The sequence below is a fragment of the Salmo salar genome, chromosome ssa22 (genome assembly GCF_905237065.1).
Source record: "Salmo salar chromosome ssa22, Ssal_v3.1, whole genome shotgun sequence".
NCBI lineage: Eukaryota > Metazoa > Chordata > Actinopteri > Salmoniformes > Salmonidae > Salmo > Salmo salar.
In genome coordinates, this window is record NC_059463.1 from 28963597 (window position 1) to 28981643 (window position 18047).

The window sequence follows — 18047 nt, forward strand, 5'->3', positions numbered from 1 at the left end:
GCCTGTGACGCCTTCGACATCTCTGAAAAAAACTTTGCACAAAAAAATGCCGCATTCAAGTGCTAGTCGGAACTAGGAAACGCTGACATTTCCGAATTGCTAACTGGTTGTAGTTATACATGTACTGCGTTCATTCAGTTAGCAAGTCAGAAACGTCCGTTTCCTAACCAGTTCCCTAATATTACAGTTTTCTATGTTGTCCTATGCCAAGGTTGTAACTTTAAAATGAAGTTGTTGATAAGAACAGCTGCCCTATGAGCACAATGTTGAAAATATAACATTTTGGCTGAACAGGCGTTGAATGACATTTAACCAATTACTCTCACTAGATGAGCTCCAATACTTATTTCACAGAAATTACATTTTAGTACCCTTTGGTTCTAAATGCCATTAAAGCTAAATATAATCTGGAACTTCAAATAACGGTTTTGAACATTCAAAATTTATAAAAGTTTCCAGAAACATCTACTCTTTTAAAATACTACAAAATCCATATGAAGTATGATTATTTCAACAAGCATGTCCATTCCACAATGACCAAATTAACTTGGTAATGTAATTAAAGAGTAAAAGCTATACTAAACGACACTCGTTCTGATTGAAATAGTTCAAAACTAGTATTAGTCTGAGTACCAGCCTCTTAAGCTAACATTCCACTCCTTGTCATTGCCAAAGAGACTGTTTAATACGTGCGGGATTTATAGTGGAGTTGCTCATTGGCTGCCGGAATTAACATATTTTCCTTGACAACATATGGAGCCTCGGAAATAGAACGATAATTTAAAACAAAGTCTAAAACAAACATTTAGCTGTTAGCAAGCTGAATTAAGACATTTTGTGGTTGGAATTTCATTATGTATTTAGTTTGATAATTTAGACGTGTGCTACTGTAGCAACTTTCGACAGACTGTGGAGAAAAAAAAGTGACAAGAGTTCCGATCGAATCAGGATCTGCTGGAGCTCATTAATAACAGAATGTTCATTGAAGATAGTAGAAAGGCCAGCCTCCTTGGCACATGACATGGAGTACAGAGAGTGGAGAGACTGGTACCCAGCCTACAACAGCATGCGTCTCACTCTTTCAGGATTCCGAACCTGCATTCTTTAAACATTGCAGAAAAAAAAAAATAATAATAATAAAAAGAACAAAAAATTGAACATAACACCCCTTTCGCAAACATATTGTATTCATCCAGTTGTTAAGCCAAGTGTAAATACCAGGTCAATTCCTCAATTGCATCACTCATTGAGGTGATTTAATCAGTGTAGAGCAGCAAACAAATACAGAGGAGTAATTATAAGCACTGCTATGTGGATACAGGAGAGGGCATCATAGTTCTGTAGAAATGCAAAGTTCATCATATACAGTCCAAGAAAGAGACATTTTCACATGTGCCATTTGTCCAGTCCATGGTGTTTTTCACCCTCCTGATTCCAACTGATAGCAATCAACATTGAAATAATGCTTTTTCAGCCATCACATTGGGCTCTCACTAGAGAGAAGAAAAAAAAAGGACACTATTACACTACCACAGCTGAGACAATTGGATTGGTTTGTGCAAGGGACATAAGTGCCTGATACGGACAACACATTTCTGAGTGTGGAAACAGGTGTGTCTGTGGACACTGGTTTTACCAGTGGGGCGGCTGAGACTTGACAGTGAGTTCAGAGCTCTGACAGGGGAGAGGGACACGCCCTGTCTCCAAGCCTCCACAGGTGCTTGGTTCCCACGATGCGAGGAAACGTCTCCCCAGAGCTCATAACTCCACATCGTCTGAGTCCGGTGCAGTACTTGTGGACTGGGCCTCTTCCTGTCTCTCTCCCCATACAAATCTGTAGTTGTTTTCCAACTCCTGCTGTCTCTTTTGCTCCTTGTAAACCTCTTCTGTTCCCCCTGTCTGAGAGAAATACAGGGAAGAGCAAAAGAATAGCTCACACAATTACTCATATTAGACTTCTTTCAAAATGTTGAACTGCTTCACTATCAATTGCTTATATTGGTTTTGAGTGCAGTCGTTGAACCAAATAGAGAAAATGTCCTTACAGATCTCTTTCAACACATATCAAAACCCTTTTTCTAGACCGAAGAGAATTCTGTAGTGTTTCTTAAAAGGTTGATTTTTTAAAATTGTAATTACTAGTAGGTTGATGAGCAGCTCTCTGAAGGACTTGGTATCTTCTTCAGTCAACCACTGGTCCCCAGCCTCCTCAGCTGTCCTTCGTGTTATAATCTTCACCTCAATTTTACCTTTAAAAAAATCATTAGCAACATTACAATACTAACAGGCGTTTCACATACACCAAAGCGCGCACACACACACACACACACACAGCTTAAAATGTGCAACTCTGCACAGACATGAATGTCAGCCAGCAACCCTATTGAAAAGCTTCTGGCACAATACCACATACAGTAAGCAATAATATACAAAATAAGAACAGATAGAAACGAGACATGGAACGCACACAAGAGACAGATGAAAATGGATGAGACACTGACTGTTGCATCTACACATCTTAAATAGATATTTCATGCTATGTGAGGCCTAAAATCAGATAAGCCTATTTTGAAATGTTAATATGGCAAGCACACCGAGAAGCTTCCTCAGATAATATGTTCACACATTAACTTTGCCACACGCCAACAGAGATCTGAAGGGAATTTAAAAACCCATTTCAACAGATACGAGATCATGCAAAGCATAGCTCTGTTTTGCCAGTGACCCCCTTCTATTTTTGGAACCTGACCTAAATAGCCCAAATTAGAAGAGAAGAGTGACATGATCATACGCTAAAGATATCAGGAGGAAAAGAGAGACGGGCCGTGTGTTTTTGGGCACTCCCCTTCCTACCTTCGGCCTTCAGTCCCGCCTTCTCTAGCTGTTCTTTAACCACGTCCTTAATGTGCTGCCACTGGGGGTCACCTTCGCCCATCTCCTGAACTTTGACCTCCCCATCGGAACTGCTGCCTGTCTTATACTTAGTAACTCTGATCTTAACAAGGTCGTCAGCCGCTTGGTCTGGGGTGACGAGACAAAAGAGGGACAAACAACAGAGGTCACCTCCCAACAAGTAAAAGTAGGGCAACAGGATGTAGGAGTTAAAGCCAGCAATGTGGGTGGGATCTCTCAAGAGATTTCAATTCACTACCGGTATTCTATGATCCCCTTTCTCTATATATGGGACTGTCAGTATGCTGATATAGCCTACTCCCATTTTACTCTCCCCTGAGCATTGAACAGCGAATCTCCAAAAAGGTACTGAACATGAGATGGAACAAGAAATTATGACAGACATCTACATAGAAATGAATATACACGGAATGTAGATGTATGATCTATGAACACATAGAGCCAGGCCCAGACGGTGGAGCTCCAGGCAGAGAGCCCGGTTACCTGGCTGTCGAGGGGCCAGGCTGGGGCTGCCCCTGGCTGGGTCGTTGGCCCGCTGGCCTCCCTCTGTCTGGGGCTCTGCCTCTGTGTCCCCGGCCTCTTTGTCCTCCAGGCGGTCCAGCAGCTTGTCCAGAGTAGCCTCCAGGGTCTGGGTTGCCTGGGTGCGGTCAAACTCCCCCTTCAGACCCTCGGTCTCCAGTTCTTGCTGAGCCTAGAACAAAAAAAGAGACACTATCAAGCAACATTATCAATCAAAATATTAACATGTTGACAAAATAATAGTGGTCATTTAGATGTCCATCTACCTCACATGTTTGGCCCATAATGTGGTTGAGCACTCAATAACCTGTTCTATTACAGAGACCCATTTACTGCCTGTACACTTGTCTAGCATCTCTAGTGTCTGTTCGCACCTCGTCTATGATGTTGTCAAACTCCTTCTGCATTTCCCCTTTCATTTCCTCGATGTTGGCAGAAGGCACCGAGATGTCAGCTATCTCTTCCTCAAACTCCTGCAGCAGGAGATGCTCTTCTTCATCCCCCTCATCCCTCTCCTTTTCGTTTCGGAGTCCCTCTCGTTCTTGTTTGGCTTCATTTTCTGCTTTCTGAAAACGAACTCAGAATTAACCATATTGAAATGAAATGCACAAAAATGTCACTGCGCATTATGAATACATTGTTATGGGTAAAAGTCAACTGGCCATGGCCTAAAGGCAGCACTAACCTTCCTGTTGCTCTCTTTGAGATGCTGCACAAATTTCATCAGGTCTGCAGGGTCAGTGATGATCTTGAAGTTAAATTGTTCATCTCCAAAAGCTATGAGGAGTAAAAAAAAAAAACACCAGATGGATTTTAACCAAAAGGAAAATATACTTGAAAAGTATCAGAAGTGAAAAATGTTTTAAATTCCAGTTTAATACATTACCATCCTCTGTGACCTCATTGTCTGTGAGCTGATTATCATAGACATCCTCTCCAGCCTGTGAAAACAAAACACTGTTGGTGCCATCTTGTGGAAGACTAAGGCATACGTTCAAAGATATGTCGATCACTGACTGTACCTGATGCTCTGAAGTGGTGTCAGTTGCTGTGGTACTCCCTGGCTTTGTCACTCCCTCCCAGAAATCCAAATCCTCAGGCTCTTCAGAGGTGACAACTGCATCTGGTCCAAGAGGAATGAATCAAGAGGACTGATTATTTCTCAATATGACGCTTTCATTATAAAATCCTGCAAGCAAGCCATCCAATAAATTAAGTACTTTGATTAAGCAAACGGGCATTGCACCTTTTGTGTCTGACCCCAGGACATCTGGGTCATCAGTTGGCGTCGCTGAGTCCTCGTCTGTCCCCTCGTCACCAGCCAACATCTCATCAAGAGTCTTCAGCTCCTCTGAGATCTGCTCCACTTTACGTTTCGTATCCGCTGAAAATGAAGAGAAGCAGAGTTACATTATTCCTTAGGGCTTGTGAAATCAGGAGAGTACCAATTAAAAGATTTAGCCTGGCTCCATATCACAGTACATAGTGGTTCCTCCTTTAAAAAGTTGCATCATACTGCAGCACACCTTGCAGACTGCTGCAGAATTCTATGGCACGTTATTTGATTGTCAGCTATTTTTACCATTAATGCTAGTTAGACCACCAGAGGGCATCTTTGAGAAGCGTTTGATAGTAATGCCAATATTGAAGACTAAAGCATTTTAAAACTTTTTTGTAAGAACATATATGGGGTTGATTAAGAAATGTAGCTTAATTAAATATTCTGGCGTTTCCATTCCAAGAAAAACCCTCAGGGTTTCCGTTAGGATGGAACGGAAAATACGGCGCTGTATATTGTGATGGTCGGGAGAAGGCTACAGTACTAAGAGCATAAGAGGATTGGAGGATTCTAAATGAATATCTAAGAGGCATTTTTCATCAGGGCAAATCTGATCTGTGAGAATATCTAAACGGCTTTTATATCATTCTAAACTAATTCATAATAATCGCTTTGTTTAAAAAATAACAATATTTTGGAGATGATTTTGATTTCATTTAACCTAGAGTGAGCGAGAAAAAGGCCTTTCTTGAACATGGGGTGAGACATTCTCAGTAATTTGTAAATAAAGTTTGTTATTTAGAATGATTTATTTCTGTTTTTAGAGGGAGAGAAACCAAAAGCCGCCTCATGGTTCTCCCGGTGGCGGCTGGCACGGGTATCGAAGCAGCATCTGTAGCAACGCAGTTTGCACTGCAGTATCTTAGACCGCTGCGCCACTCGGGAGGCCCCATCCACAAAGTTTAATGCTGATCAATTGCCTTGCACAAAGTACCAAAATACAGAGAGGTGTTGGTAAAGGTATATTGTCCGGCTAATAGCCCATAATGGGCTATTATAATACTGTATATGGTGTCCAGGTCAGGATAACCAAAACATTTCTTTATTAAAGACCATCAGAAAGAATGTTGGTACTTATTTTGATCCAAAGCCATGAATGAGTGAGTCACTCAGCTTTATGTACGTCCCGGGGATAAATGACTATTAGAAATGACTGCCTAGAAGGCCAGCATCCCGGAGTCGCCTCTTCACTGTTGAGGTTGAGATTGGTGTTTTGCGGGTACTATTTAATGAAGCTGCCAGTTGAGGACTTTCTATTTGGTTTATGTTGCCCATTAAATTGTCAGTTAGACACAGTAGCGCCTTGGGACCCAAAAGCATAATCAGTGCTCCAACTTCCCATTGCGCTGGTCTGGAGCAATGAAGTAGTGACGCAGGGTACTGTATTAAACCACAAATTACCTCCAAGTCCCGCGGCATAATCGCAAAATTTTAGTTGAGCAACTACTGTATAGGCTAAGCACCCTCCCAAAGACCCCCAGCCCCCTGTTGACTCACAGACTTGGGCCTTGACATAGTCCATGTACTGCTGGGTGCTGAGGGCTGGCTGGCACACAATGCCCTGGGGCTTGGCGGTGTAGGGCGGGCGCAGGAAGGGGTGCTGGCAGGTGCGGGTGGTGTGGACCGTCAGCACGTAGCGGCACGACTGGGGCTCATCCACACGGGCCACGTAGTCCCCCGAGCCCTCCTCACACACAAACTGGAAGACACAGACCAGAGCAGATCAGGGGTCAGAAGTCATGGATTGTCAAGGAGTCACACCAGTCATATCTAATGTGTTTGGAGTTTTACAAGATTTATTAAATACAATATAAGACAGGTTGTCCTTACTGATGTTTATTGCAATATTAAGACCCCATCGCATAGGCTCTCACCCTGACTTCAGTCTCCCTGGGGTTCCCGTTCAGGTCACACTTGGAGCCATTGACATATCTCTGACTGTGGTAGCGCTTCAGTCTGTGTTGCTTGGAGGCCTGGGTACCAGGGAGGAGAAAGAGATTATCAACGCATACACCATGGATATTCTACTGTATCATCAAATTGCATAGACCATTACATCAAATTTAAAACACTTGCCCCCCAATCCCCTCCTTCCCTGATACACGTGTTAATATTGCACCATAAATTGTGCCTTCCTGTATTATACTTAAAATGTTTATTATATTCTACTGAGCCATTTACTTTATGTTGGTAATCTAAACTTTTATTATTGTTGTTGAATTGTCCAGAAGGAACCTGCCAGTAAGAATTTTGTTGGACAGTGTATAACTTGTGTATCCTGTACATACAACTTAAAACAGCAGGTGAGTCTCAGGGGAGGGAGTCACTTCTGCTGTAGCAGTCAAGTCAACAGCCTCACACGCTGTTCTTTCCCTCATGTCATCAACCTGAACAAGGTACATGCTGTGTTCCAAAACCAACAAGCAGCCGTACCTGCCAAGCACTCATTCTAACCCTAATGCAACTATAGTAAAATGGGTGAAAAACAAAGTAGGATACAAATCTAAACAGCTTAAGATTTTCCTGCGCATTTTTTCTCAATTGGCTTATACAACATGCTTTTTGCATGTTTTCCAGCAAGTATACATGAAACACTCTTGGTTTAGTCCTTTGTATGAGAAGAGTTAAACACATACTGAATCAAATAAACTTTATTTGTTAAAATGCGCCAAATACAACATGTGTAGACCTTACCGTGAAATGTTTACTTACAAGCCCTTAACCAACAGTGCAGTTCAAGATAGAGTTACAAAAAAAATAATTAAAAGTAACAATAACGAGGCTATATACAGTGGGTACCGGTATTGAATCAGTGTGGGGGTAGAGGTTAGTTGAGGTAATTTGTACATGTAGTTAGGGGTGAAGTGACTATGCAAAGATAATAAACAGAGAGTAGCAACAGTGTAAAAAAAGTTACCATACCAGGCAGTGATGCAACCGGGTAGGATGCTCTCAATGGTGCAGCTGTAGAACTTTGAGGACCTGGGAACCCCTGCAAAATCTTTCAGTCTACTGAGGGGGAAAAGGTGTTGTACCATCTTCATGACTGTCTTGGTGTGTTTGGACCATGATAGTTCGTTGGTGATGTGGACACCAAGGAACTTCAAACTCTCGACCCGCTCCACTACAGCCCAGTTGATGTTAATGGGGGACTGTTCAGCCCGCCTTTCCCATAGTCCACGATCAGCTCCTTTGTCTTGCTCACATTGAGGGAGAGGTTGTTGTCCTGGCACCACATTGCCAGGTCTCGGACCTACTCCCTATAGGAGTCTCCTCATTGTCGTCAGCAAACTTGATGATGGTGTTGGAGTTGTGTTTGGCCTCGCAGTTGCGGGTGAAAATAGAGCACAGGAAGAGACTAAGCACACACCGTTGAGGGGCCCCAGTGTTGAGGATCTGCATAGCAGACGTGTTGTTGCCTACACTTACCACATGGGGGCGGCCCGTCAGGAAGTCCAGGATCCAAATGCAGAGGGAGGTGTTTAGTCCCAGGGTCCTTAGCTTACTGGGCACTATGGTGTTGAACGCTGAACTGTAGTCAATGAACAGCATTCTCACATAGGTGTTCCCTTTTGTCCAGGTGGGAAAGGGCAGTGTGGAGTGCGATTGAGATTGCGTCGTCTGTGGATCTGTTGGGGCGGTATGCGAATTGGAGTGGGTCTAGGGTATCCAGGATGGATGCTGTTGTGAGCCATGACCAGTTTTTCAAAGCACTCCATGCCTACCGACGCGAGTGCTACGTGGTGGTAATCATTTAGGCAGGTTACCTTCACTTCCTTGGGCACAGGGACTATGGTGGTCTGCTTGAAACATGTAGGTATTACAGACTCAGACAGGAAGAGGTTGAAAATGTCAGTTTAGACACTTGACAGTTGGTCCGCGCATGCTTTGAGTACACGTCCTGGTAATCCTGTTACCGCTGCATTGTGAATGTTGACCTGTTTAAAAGTCTTGCTCACATCGGCTACCGAGAGCGTTATCACACAGTCGTCCAGAACAGCTGGTGCTCTCATGCATGCTTCAGTGTTGCTTGCCTCGAAGCGAGCATAAAAAGGCATTTAGCTCGTCTGGTAGGCTCGCGTCACTGGGCAGCTCACGGCTGGGTTTCTCTTTGTAGTCCGTAATAGTTTTCAAGCTATGCCACATCCGACAAGCGTAAGAACCGATGTAGTAGGATTCAATCTTAATCCTGTATTGACGCTTTGTTGTTTGGTGGTTCATCTGAGGGCATAGCAGGATTTCTTATAAGGGTCCAGATTAGTGTAACGCTCCTTGAAAGCGGCAGCTCTAGCCTTTAGCTCAATGCGAATGTTGCCTGTAATCCATGGCTTCTGGTTGGGATATCTACGTACAGTCACTGTGGGGGACAACGTCATTGATGCACTTATTGATGAAGCCGATGACTGATGTGGTATATTCCGCAATGCCATTTGATGAATCCCGGAACATATTCCAGTCTGTGCTAGCAAAAGAGTCCACGTCATCTGACCCCTTCCGTATTGAGCAAGTCACTGGTACTTCCTTCTTTAGTTTTTGCTTGTAAGCAGGAATCAGGAGCATAGAATTATGGTCAGATTTGCCAAATGGAAGGCGGGGGGAAGAGCTTTATATGCATCTCTGTGTGTGGAGTGAAGGTGGTCTAGAGTTTTCTTTCCCTCTGGTTGCACATGTGAAATGTTGGTAGAAATGAGGTAAAACAGATTTAAGTTTGCCTGCATTAAAGTCCCCAGCCACTTCTGGATGAGCATTTTTCTTGTTTGCTTATGGCCTTATACAGCTGGCTGAGTGTGGTCATAGTGTCAGCATCACGGTGGTAAATAGAAAGCTAAGAATAATATAGATGAGAGCTCTCTAGGTATAGTGTGGTCTACAGCTTATCACAAGGTACTCTACCTCAGGCGAGCAATACCTAGAGACTTCTTTAATATTACACATCGCGCACCAGCTGTTATTGACTAGACACAAATAGACCCCTCATCTTACCAGACGTAGCTTCTCTGTCCTGCCGGTGCATGGAAAATGTATTTTTTTTTTTTAATTTCACCTTTATTTAACCAGGTAGGCTAGTTGAGAACAAGTTCTCATGTACAACTGCGACCTGGCCAAGATAAAGCAAAGCAGTGTGACACAGACAACACAGAGTTAAACATGGAGTAAACAATAAACAAGCCAATGACACAGTAGAAAAAAAGAATGTATATATACACAGTGTGTGCAAAAGGCATGAGGAGTTAGGCAATAAATAGGCCATAGAAGCGAATAACTACAATTTAGCAGATTAACACTGGAGTGATAAATGAGCATATGATGATGTGCAAGTAGAAATACTGGTGTGCAAAGGAGCAGAAAAGTAAATAAAATAAAAACAGTATGGGGATAAGGTAGGTAGATTGGGTGGGCAATTTACAGATGGAATATGTACAGCTGCAGCGATCGATTAGCAGCTCAGGTAGCTGATGTTTAAAGTTGGTGAGGGAAATAAAAGGTCTCCAACTTCAGCGATTTTTGCAATTCGTTCCAGTCACTGGCAGCAGAGAACTGGAAGGAAAGGCGGCCAAATGAGGTGTTGGCTTTGGGGATGATCAGTGAGATATACCTGCTGGAACGTGTGGGTGTTGTTATCGTGACCAGTAAAATGAGATAAGGCGGAGCTTTACCTTGCATAGACTTATAGATGACCTGGAACATGTGGGTCTGGCGACGAATATGAAGCGAGAGCCAGCCGACTAGAGCATACAGATCGCAGTGGGTGGTATAAGGTGATTTGGTAACAAAACGGATGGCACTGATTAGACTGCATCCAGTTTGCTGAGTAGAGTAACGGAAGCCATTTTGTAGATGACGTCGCCGAAGTCGAGGATCGGTAGGATAGTCAGTTTTACTAGGGTAAGTTTGGCAGCATGAGTGAAGGAGGCTTTGTTGCGAAATAGAAAGCCGATTCTAGATTTGATTTTGGAGCTGCTTAATATGAGTCTGGAAGGAGAGTTTACAGTCTAACCAGACACCCAGGTATTTGTAGTTGTCCACATATTCTAGGTTGGAACCGTCCAGGGTGGTGATGCTAGCTGGACGGGCAGGTGCGGGCAGCGAACGGTTGAAAAGCATGCATTTGGTTTTACTAGCGTTTAAGAGCAGTTGGAGGCCACGGAAGGAGTGTTGTATGGCATTGAAGCTCGTTTGGAAGTTTGTTAGCACAGTGTCCAAGGAAGGGCCAGAAGTATACAGAATGGTGTCGTCTGCGTAGAGGTGGATCAGGGAATCGCCCGCAGCAAGAGCGACATCATTGATATATACAGAGAAAAGAGTCGGCCCAAGAATTGAACCCTGTGGTACCCCCATAGAGACTGCCAGAGGTCCGGACAACATGCCCTCCGATTTGACACACTAAACTCTGTCTGCAAAGTAGTTGGTGAACCAGGTCATTAGAAAAACCAAGGCTATTGAGCCTGCTGATAAGAATACGGTGATTGACAGAGTCAAAAGCCTTGGCCAGGTCGATGAAGATGGCTGCACAGTACTTTCTTTTATCGATGGCGGTTATATCGTTTAGAACCTTGCACGTGGCTGAGGTGCACCCGTGACCGGCTCAGAAACCGGATTGCACAGCGGAGAAGGTACGGTGGGATTCGAAATGGTCAGTGATCTGTTTATTAACTTGGCTTTCGAAGACTTTAGATAGGCAGGGTGGAGCGGGGTGGAAATAGGTCTGTAACAGTTTGGGTCTAGGGTGTCACCCCCTTTGAAGAGGGGGATGACCGCGGCAGCTTTCCAATCTTTAGGGATCTCGGACGATACGAAAGAGCAGTTGAACAGGCTGGTAATAGGGGTTGCAACAATGGCGGCGGATAGTTTTAGAAAGAGAGGGTCCAGATTGTCTAGCCCAGCTGATTTGTACGGGTCCAGGTTTTGCAGCTCTTTCAGAACATCTGCTATCTGAATTTGGGTGAAGGAGAAGCTGGGGAGGCTTGAGCGGACCAAGGGCTATATCTGTTCTTAGTTCTGCATTTTTTGAACGGGGCATGCTTATCTAAGATGGTGAGGAAATTTCTTTTAAAGAATGACCAGGCATCCTTGACTGACGGGATGAGGTCAATATCCTTCCAGGATACCCGGGCCAGGGCGATTAGAAAGGCCTGCTCGCAGAAGTGTTTTAGGGAGCGTTTGACAGTGATGAGGGGTGTTCGTTTGACCGCAGACCCATAGCGGATACAGGCAATGAGGCAGTGATCGCTGAGATCCTGATTGAAAACAGCGGAGGTGTATTTGGAGGGCAAGTTGGTCAGGATAATGTCTATGAGGGTGCCCATGTTTACAGATTTAGGGTTGTACCTGGTGGGTTCCTTGATGATTTGTGTGAGATTGAGGGCATCTAGCTTAGATTGTAGGACTGCCGGGGTGTTAAGCATATCCCAGTTTAGGTCACCTAACAGAATGAACTCTGAGGCTAGATGGGGGGGCGATCAATTCACAAATGGTGTCCAGGGCACAGCTGGGAGCGGAGGGGGGGGGGGGGGGGGTCGATAGCAGGCGGCAACAGTCAGAGACATTTTTGGAGAGATTAATTTTTAAAATTAGAAGTTCGAACTGTTTGGGTATAGACCTGGAAAGTATGACAGAACTTCGCAGGCTAACTCCTCCCCCTTTGGCAGTTCTATCTTGACGGAAAAAGTTGTAGTTGGGTATGGAAATCTCAGAATTTTTGGTGGCCTTCCTAAGCCAGGATTCAGACACGGCAAGGACATCAGGGTTGGCAGAGTGTGCTAAAGCAGTGAGTAAAACAAACTTAGGGAGGAGGCTTCTGATGTTGACATGCATGAAACCAAGGCTTTTTCGATCACAGAAGTCAACAAATGAGGGTGCCTGGGCACACGCAGGGCCTGGGTTTACCTCCACATCACCCGAGGAACAGAGGAGTAGGATGAGGGTACGGCTAAAGGCTATCAAAACATGTCGCTTAGAGCGTTGGGGACAAAGAATAAAAGGAGCAGATTTCTGGGCGTGGTAGAATAGATTCAGGGCATAATGTGCAGACAGGGGTATGGTGGGGTGCGGGTAAAGCGGAGGTAAGCCCAGGCACTGAGTGATGATAAGAGGGGTTGCATCTCTGGACATGCTGGTTATAATGGGTGAGGTCACCGCATGTGTAGGAGGTGGGACAAAGGAGGTATGATGAGTGGAACTAGGGGCTCAATTGTAAACTAAAATAATGATAACTAACCTAAACCGTATACAAGGCATATTGACATTTGAGAGAGACATACAGCGAGGCATAAAGTAATCACAGGTGTTGATTGGGAGAGCTAGCTAGACAACAACGGGTGAGACAACAACAGCTGATCAGATAAAACAACAGGTAAAATGGCGTTGACTGGGCAGAGAGGGTCGGTTCACTACACACAGAACCTGAGTTCGTGGCTGGGGCCGACAGATAAGCAATAAACAGAATGGAGTACCGTGATTAATGGACAGTCCAGCAGGAATCAGCTATGTAGCCAAGTGATCATAGGGTCCAGGGGGCAGCAATAGATGGAACAGGGAAACCGCGGAGTAGTCGCTACTACGCTAGCACGCGTGCGACACGGTGTTTAAAGTTAGTAGGCCGGGGCTAGTAGAAACATCTGCTCCGACGGAGGCAGGTTGAAGGTACAGCGGACGGAGTATTCGTCGGCAGACCAGTCGTGGTGGTGCGGTGGGGCGCCGTGTCGACAAAGGATCCAAGCCAGATGGCGAAAGAGATATTGTAGTAATTTAGTTTGCTAGCCGGGAGATGCGCCTGGCTCACGGCTAAGTGGTGCTAGCTTCGGGGCAGGGGCGTTAGCCACTATAGCCACTCGGTAGCAGCGGTGATCCGGTGCCAAGGGCCAGAGCTTACGTCGAGGATCCGGTGGAGTAGTGGGTTCTAGCCGTGTTTGGGTGGAGTCCGGGTGAACAACTGAGTAGGCTGGGAGGTGGGCCTCAGGGATAGCTTCAGTACTAGGTAACTCGGTGGGTGCTAGCTAGCTGTGAAGATCAGGAGTAATGGTCCTGGGATTACGGCAGGAATCTGGCGTTGTAGTGGAGAGACAGTCCCGATACTGATAGGCTGGCGAGTATTATCCAGGCTAAAAAAAAAGGGGCTGGTATCTGTGCAGAAGGTAAAAGGCCGGTAAAGGCCGCTAGCAGTGGCTAACAGTGACTAAGTAGCTTGTAGCTAATTAGCTGGTTAGCTTCTGATGGCTAGGAGGTTCTTGCGATAAGGTCTAAAAATTAAAAATAATAGCAGTTCCGTATCACATTGGGTGAGGCAGGTTACCGGAAGGTATAATTGAATTAAAATGGAAAAGAGATTGAAAGTAAAATTTAAATATATACAAAAAAAAGATGAAAAATACAAAAGTACACAAGAGGACGAACAAAACACATCTGCACTGCTACGCTATCTTGGGACCACGCCAGCTCTATATTATCTGTGTCGTCGTTCAGCCACGACTCGGTGAAACATAAGATATTACAGATAATGTCCCATTGGTTGTATAATCTTGATCGTAGGTCATCTATTTTATTTTCCAATGATTGCACATTGGCCAATAGAACAGATGGCAGTGAGAGTTTACTCACTGGCCTACGAATTACAAGGAAGCCCAGCCTCCACCCTCTTTTTCCTCTGTCTTTTCTTCACGCAAATGACGGGGATTTGGGCCCGTTCCCAAGAAAGCAGTATATCCTTCGCATCGGACTCGTTAAAGAAAAATTATTCTTCCAGTTCAAGGTGAGTAATCGCTGTTCTGATGTTCAGAAGTTATTTTCAGTCATAAGAGACAGTAGCAGGTACATTATGTACAAAATAAAAGTTTAAAATGTGAAATGCAAAAAAAACGTTAAAAAAAATATCACAGTTGGTTAGGAGGACGTAAAACATCTGTCATCCCCTCCAGCGCCACGAAGTAACACCACAAAGTATGACAAAATCCTATACGGGTAGAGGAGCAAACCAGTTACCTTGGCTGTTTCATTGTTCCAGTCAAACTCTGAATCATAGTACCCCAGGAAGAGAACATCCCCTTTGATGTCTGTGTCTGTGGAGAGGTAAAAACAGACTATTATTAGAGGCAAGGCCTAAATCTAAATAGACAAAGCACCATCAGGTAAACCATGTGATGCAGCAGCACTTGACAGACAGGTCAACACTAGACAGGTCAACACCAGAGAAGTAAATAATGACGTGTAACAAGGGGATCCAAAATAAACATGGTGAAAGTGTAAACAGTCAGTACAAACAAGATGATCCAGCTGTTGCTACTTGTGTTAACTTTTGGCAAACACAGTGGTTGAAAGTAAGTCTTACCCTCAAGGTGGTACTGTCTAATGTGTTGTCCATAGCAGAACTCATATGTCCACCAGTCTTTTGTCTGCAGTTATAGAGAATGACAACGTTTCAGTTGCTATGACATTTCATATTCATGTTGACAGTGGCCTTACAAAACTAGAAGAATAGCAAATAGCCTAGGCTGCCTTATATGGAGAAGTTGATTTCTAATATGCATATGGAGTCTGTCCAACTCAAGGTCCGGTAGATTACAAGTTCAACCATCCAAGTGACTTCTTCAACCATATACAGTAAGAGAGGTAACTTATTGTAGAGACAATGTAGCGACAATTTGGATGGTTAGGTTATGCAAACTGACCAATCAAATAAGCACGATAGGGATTTAACTGTCAATACAAGTTGCACAACTCATTGCAAGCATCCAACCTGGGCCAAGTAAACTTATTCTCTTCCATTTAAAAGCATCACTTTATAACTGTCTGCAATAGTTCTGGTGTAAAGAGGCAGGGGAGAAAACTGTTTAGACATTGACGCAATATGAAGCACTGTTGTCTCTAGGCAGTGGTATAGTATTCCTCCCCTTAGTCTTCTTGTGTGTGTGTACGTGTGTGTCTGACCTTCACTAGGCAGGGGGCAGTGTGCATGGGCTTGAGCAGTTCTGGGATGCCTGGTCCGGTGTATCCTTGGGTGTCAGGCTCAGAGGCACGGTCCTGGTGAAACCTCACTGCCTGGGCTGGAAGGCGACATTCATACATCTGCTTGTATTTGCTGGACACCAGCATGACTTCTTCTGTCTTAGCCTGCATTGTAGAAAACATGACATAACGCTAGATAAAGGCTGTACTACATAGCTAGTTAACGAGATAGCTAGCTAAGCAAGTATGCTATCTGACAGCTGCTGTCAACTTGAAACTGCGTTTTCTAAACGTATTAGTAGGTAGCAACAGTTATGCACAGACAGATACATTGTGCTAACGGTAACGTTCGCATTGTTTACTGGTGCGCTAGCTAGCAACACTATAACGTTACTTCATCTAATTAGATAGTGCATTATCTCATTCAAATATCACGAAATTGTATTAGACTCTAACGTTAGCAAGCCATTAGCCATCTCCACTAGCTATCTACAGTAACGTTAGATAGCTAACGTTAGCTAACTGGGCAGAATCGCATGCTAGCTAACGTAAACTATACATTCTTAATTTCACGTCTCACCTGCCCCATAATGACAGGATCGGGAAGAATCTGGATCCCATATTTCACCTCGTTTAATTCCTCTAGATTCAAGAAAGCCAAGACGGATAGCTGACATGTCAAAAAGAAAACGTACAATCCCCTCAACCACCTATCCACGGAAGCAGCCATGATTGCTAGTTTCTACTTCTCTTTCTTCTATGGTATAAAAAGCTAGCTAGCTACATCTGTCAAGTCTTGTTGCTGTTTATTTGTGCTATGGAACGTCATGGATTGGACAACAGGCACATAAAATACCACAGAATACGGTATTATACATGTCAATCAAAGCCACTACGTTGTCCTATTGGATAATTGTCAAATATTTACAGAATCCCTCCTTTTGGACACGACTGCTTCCTCGATTGGTCCGAATAAGTATGTATAGGCGTGGCTCACACATCATTGGGCGAGTTCGTTTTGCATGGCCCGGTGCCCCGGGACATTGAGATTTCACTTAACCCTTGTGTGGTGTTCGGGTCTGTGGGACAAATTTTCAATGTTTACTAAAATAAAAACTATACAATTAATAATGTTTCAACCTGAGACTCATTGGCCTTGGCTCATTTTCTGTGAAGAACATGTCAAATAACACATTTTCATTGAGTGCACACTGTGCACCCCCCTACACATTTATATTACATATTTGGTGTCCAGGTCCACTGGACCCGAGGGTAATGAAAGTGTGGAAAAGTGTGTGTGTAGGTCAAAACAAGTAAAAATGAAACAAAAAGGTTTGCTGTGTGCCTTCACTGTGTCTTCCTCCTCACTGGACCTGCTGTTTCAACATAGCACCAAGAACCTGTCTGTCTCCCTGCCTGTCTGCCTGTCTTCAGCTTTTCTCGCACTCTTTACCCTTTGTAGTGTGTGAAACTACACAATGTATTGCGGGAACCTGCACAACGTTATTACAATACATTATTTCGATACATTATTTCGATACATTGTAAAAATTTACCCCAGCCAGGTGGAAATTGTGGGAGGGACACAACAAATAAATTGCTTGGCATTTGTGACTCCTTACTACAATCAATCAGTATGGAAAAAATAATCTCTGCTCAGAGAGCCTTAGAAATACTTTTTGCAGAGAGAGAAGCTATTGTGGAAGCTAGTGTGGAAGATTAAGAATTTTCTGAATATGAGGATCATGTCTCTGTCAATTCGGAGTTTGAGGATGAGATTGACCCTCAGCCAGCCCCATGACCAGCCAGTCAGCAATCAGCTCATCAGCAGCCGGCAGGAGGAAAAATATGGATGTCAAAAAAAGTGTGAAATTGAATGGTCTTCTTGTCCAAGGAATGAGCCACTCCGGATGGCTGCCAATGTGATAAGGATCCAACCAGGGCATACGTGGATGGCGGTTACTCATGTGCAGGACATAAAGTCTTCTTTTGAACTGTTCATCCCAGACACCATCCAGAAAATCATTCTGGACTGCACTAATTTGGAGGGAAGGCGTGTTTTTGGAGAGAGATGGAAGGAGATGGACCAAACTCATTCACATGCATACTTTGGGGTTCTTAACCTTGCTGGTGTTTTTAGATCCAATCGGGAATCCACAGAATCCTTGTGGGATGCAGAAACTGGCAGAGAACTTTTCTGTGCAACAATGTCTCTGGGAAAACTTCCACATTATTTCCAGGATTATCCGCTTCGATAACTGAGACACCAGACCAGCTTGGCGGCAGAGAGACAAGCTAGCTGCAATCAGGTCAGTGTGGGTCACAGGGACTCTGT

General features: G+C 44.1%; 1 protein-coding gene across 3 annotated transcripts; it reads right to left on the reverse strand.

Annotated features, from left to right (window-relative positions):
- Positions 1 to 1169: 1169 nt before the first annotated feature.
- On the reverse strand, positions 1170 to 16567 carry LOC106583228 (protein OS-9-like). Of its 3 annotated transcripts, none has more exons than XM_014167154.2 (15): positions 16293 to 16567; positions 15695 to 15877; positions 15096 to 15159; positions 14750 to 14826; positions 6646 to 6744; positions 6269 to 6470; positions 4679 to 4816; positions 4455 to 4549; positions 4319 to 4373; positions 4118 to 4209; positions 3807 to 3998; positions 3397 to 3604; positions 2854 to 3021; positions 2140 to 2249; positions 1170 to 1899 (listed from the first exon to the last, which is right to left on the reverse strand). In XM_014167154.2, the coding sequence occupies exons 1-15, from the start codon at positions 16440 to 16442 to the stop codon at positions 1759 to 1761; spliced, it is 1974 nt and encodes a 657-aa protein (XP_014022629.1). In that variant the 5' UTR covers positions 16443 to 16567; the 3' UTR covers positions 1170 to 1758. The 3 variants fall into 3 exon arrangements, with proteins under 3 accessions (XP_014022629.1, XP_014022628.1, XP_014022630.1); XM_014167153.2 differs by having other exon boundaries at positions 4455 to 4555; XM_014167155.2 differs by lacking the exon at positions 2854 to 3021 and having other exon boundaries at positions 4455 to 4555.
- Between the last annotated feature and the right edge of the window lie 1480 nt (positions 16568 to 18047).

Excerpts from the sequence above, each read along its gene's own strand:
- LOC106583228 (XM_014167153.2), bottom strand. The coding sequence starts at position 16,442 with ATGGCTGCTTCCGTGGATAGGTGGTTGAGGGGATTGTACGTTTTCTTT. Across the intron at positions 4,817-6,268 it reads CTATGTCAAGGCCCAAGTCT|CGGATACGAAACGTAAAGTG; the intron begins GTGAGTCAACAG and ends CTTCATTTTCAG. Across the intron at positions 4,374-4,454 it reads ACACCACTTCAGAGCATCAG|GCTGGAGAGGATGTCTATGA; the intron begins GTACAGTCAGTG and ends TTGTTTTCACAG.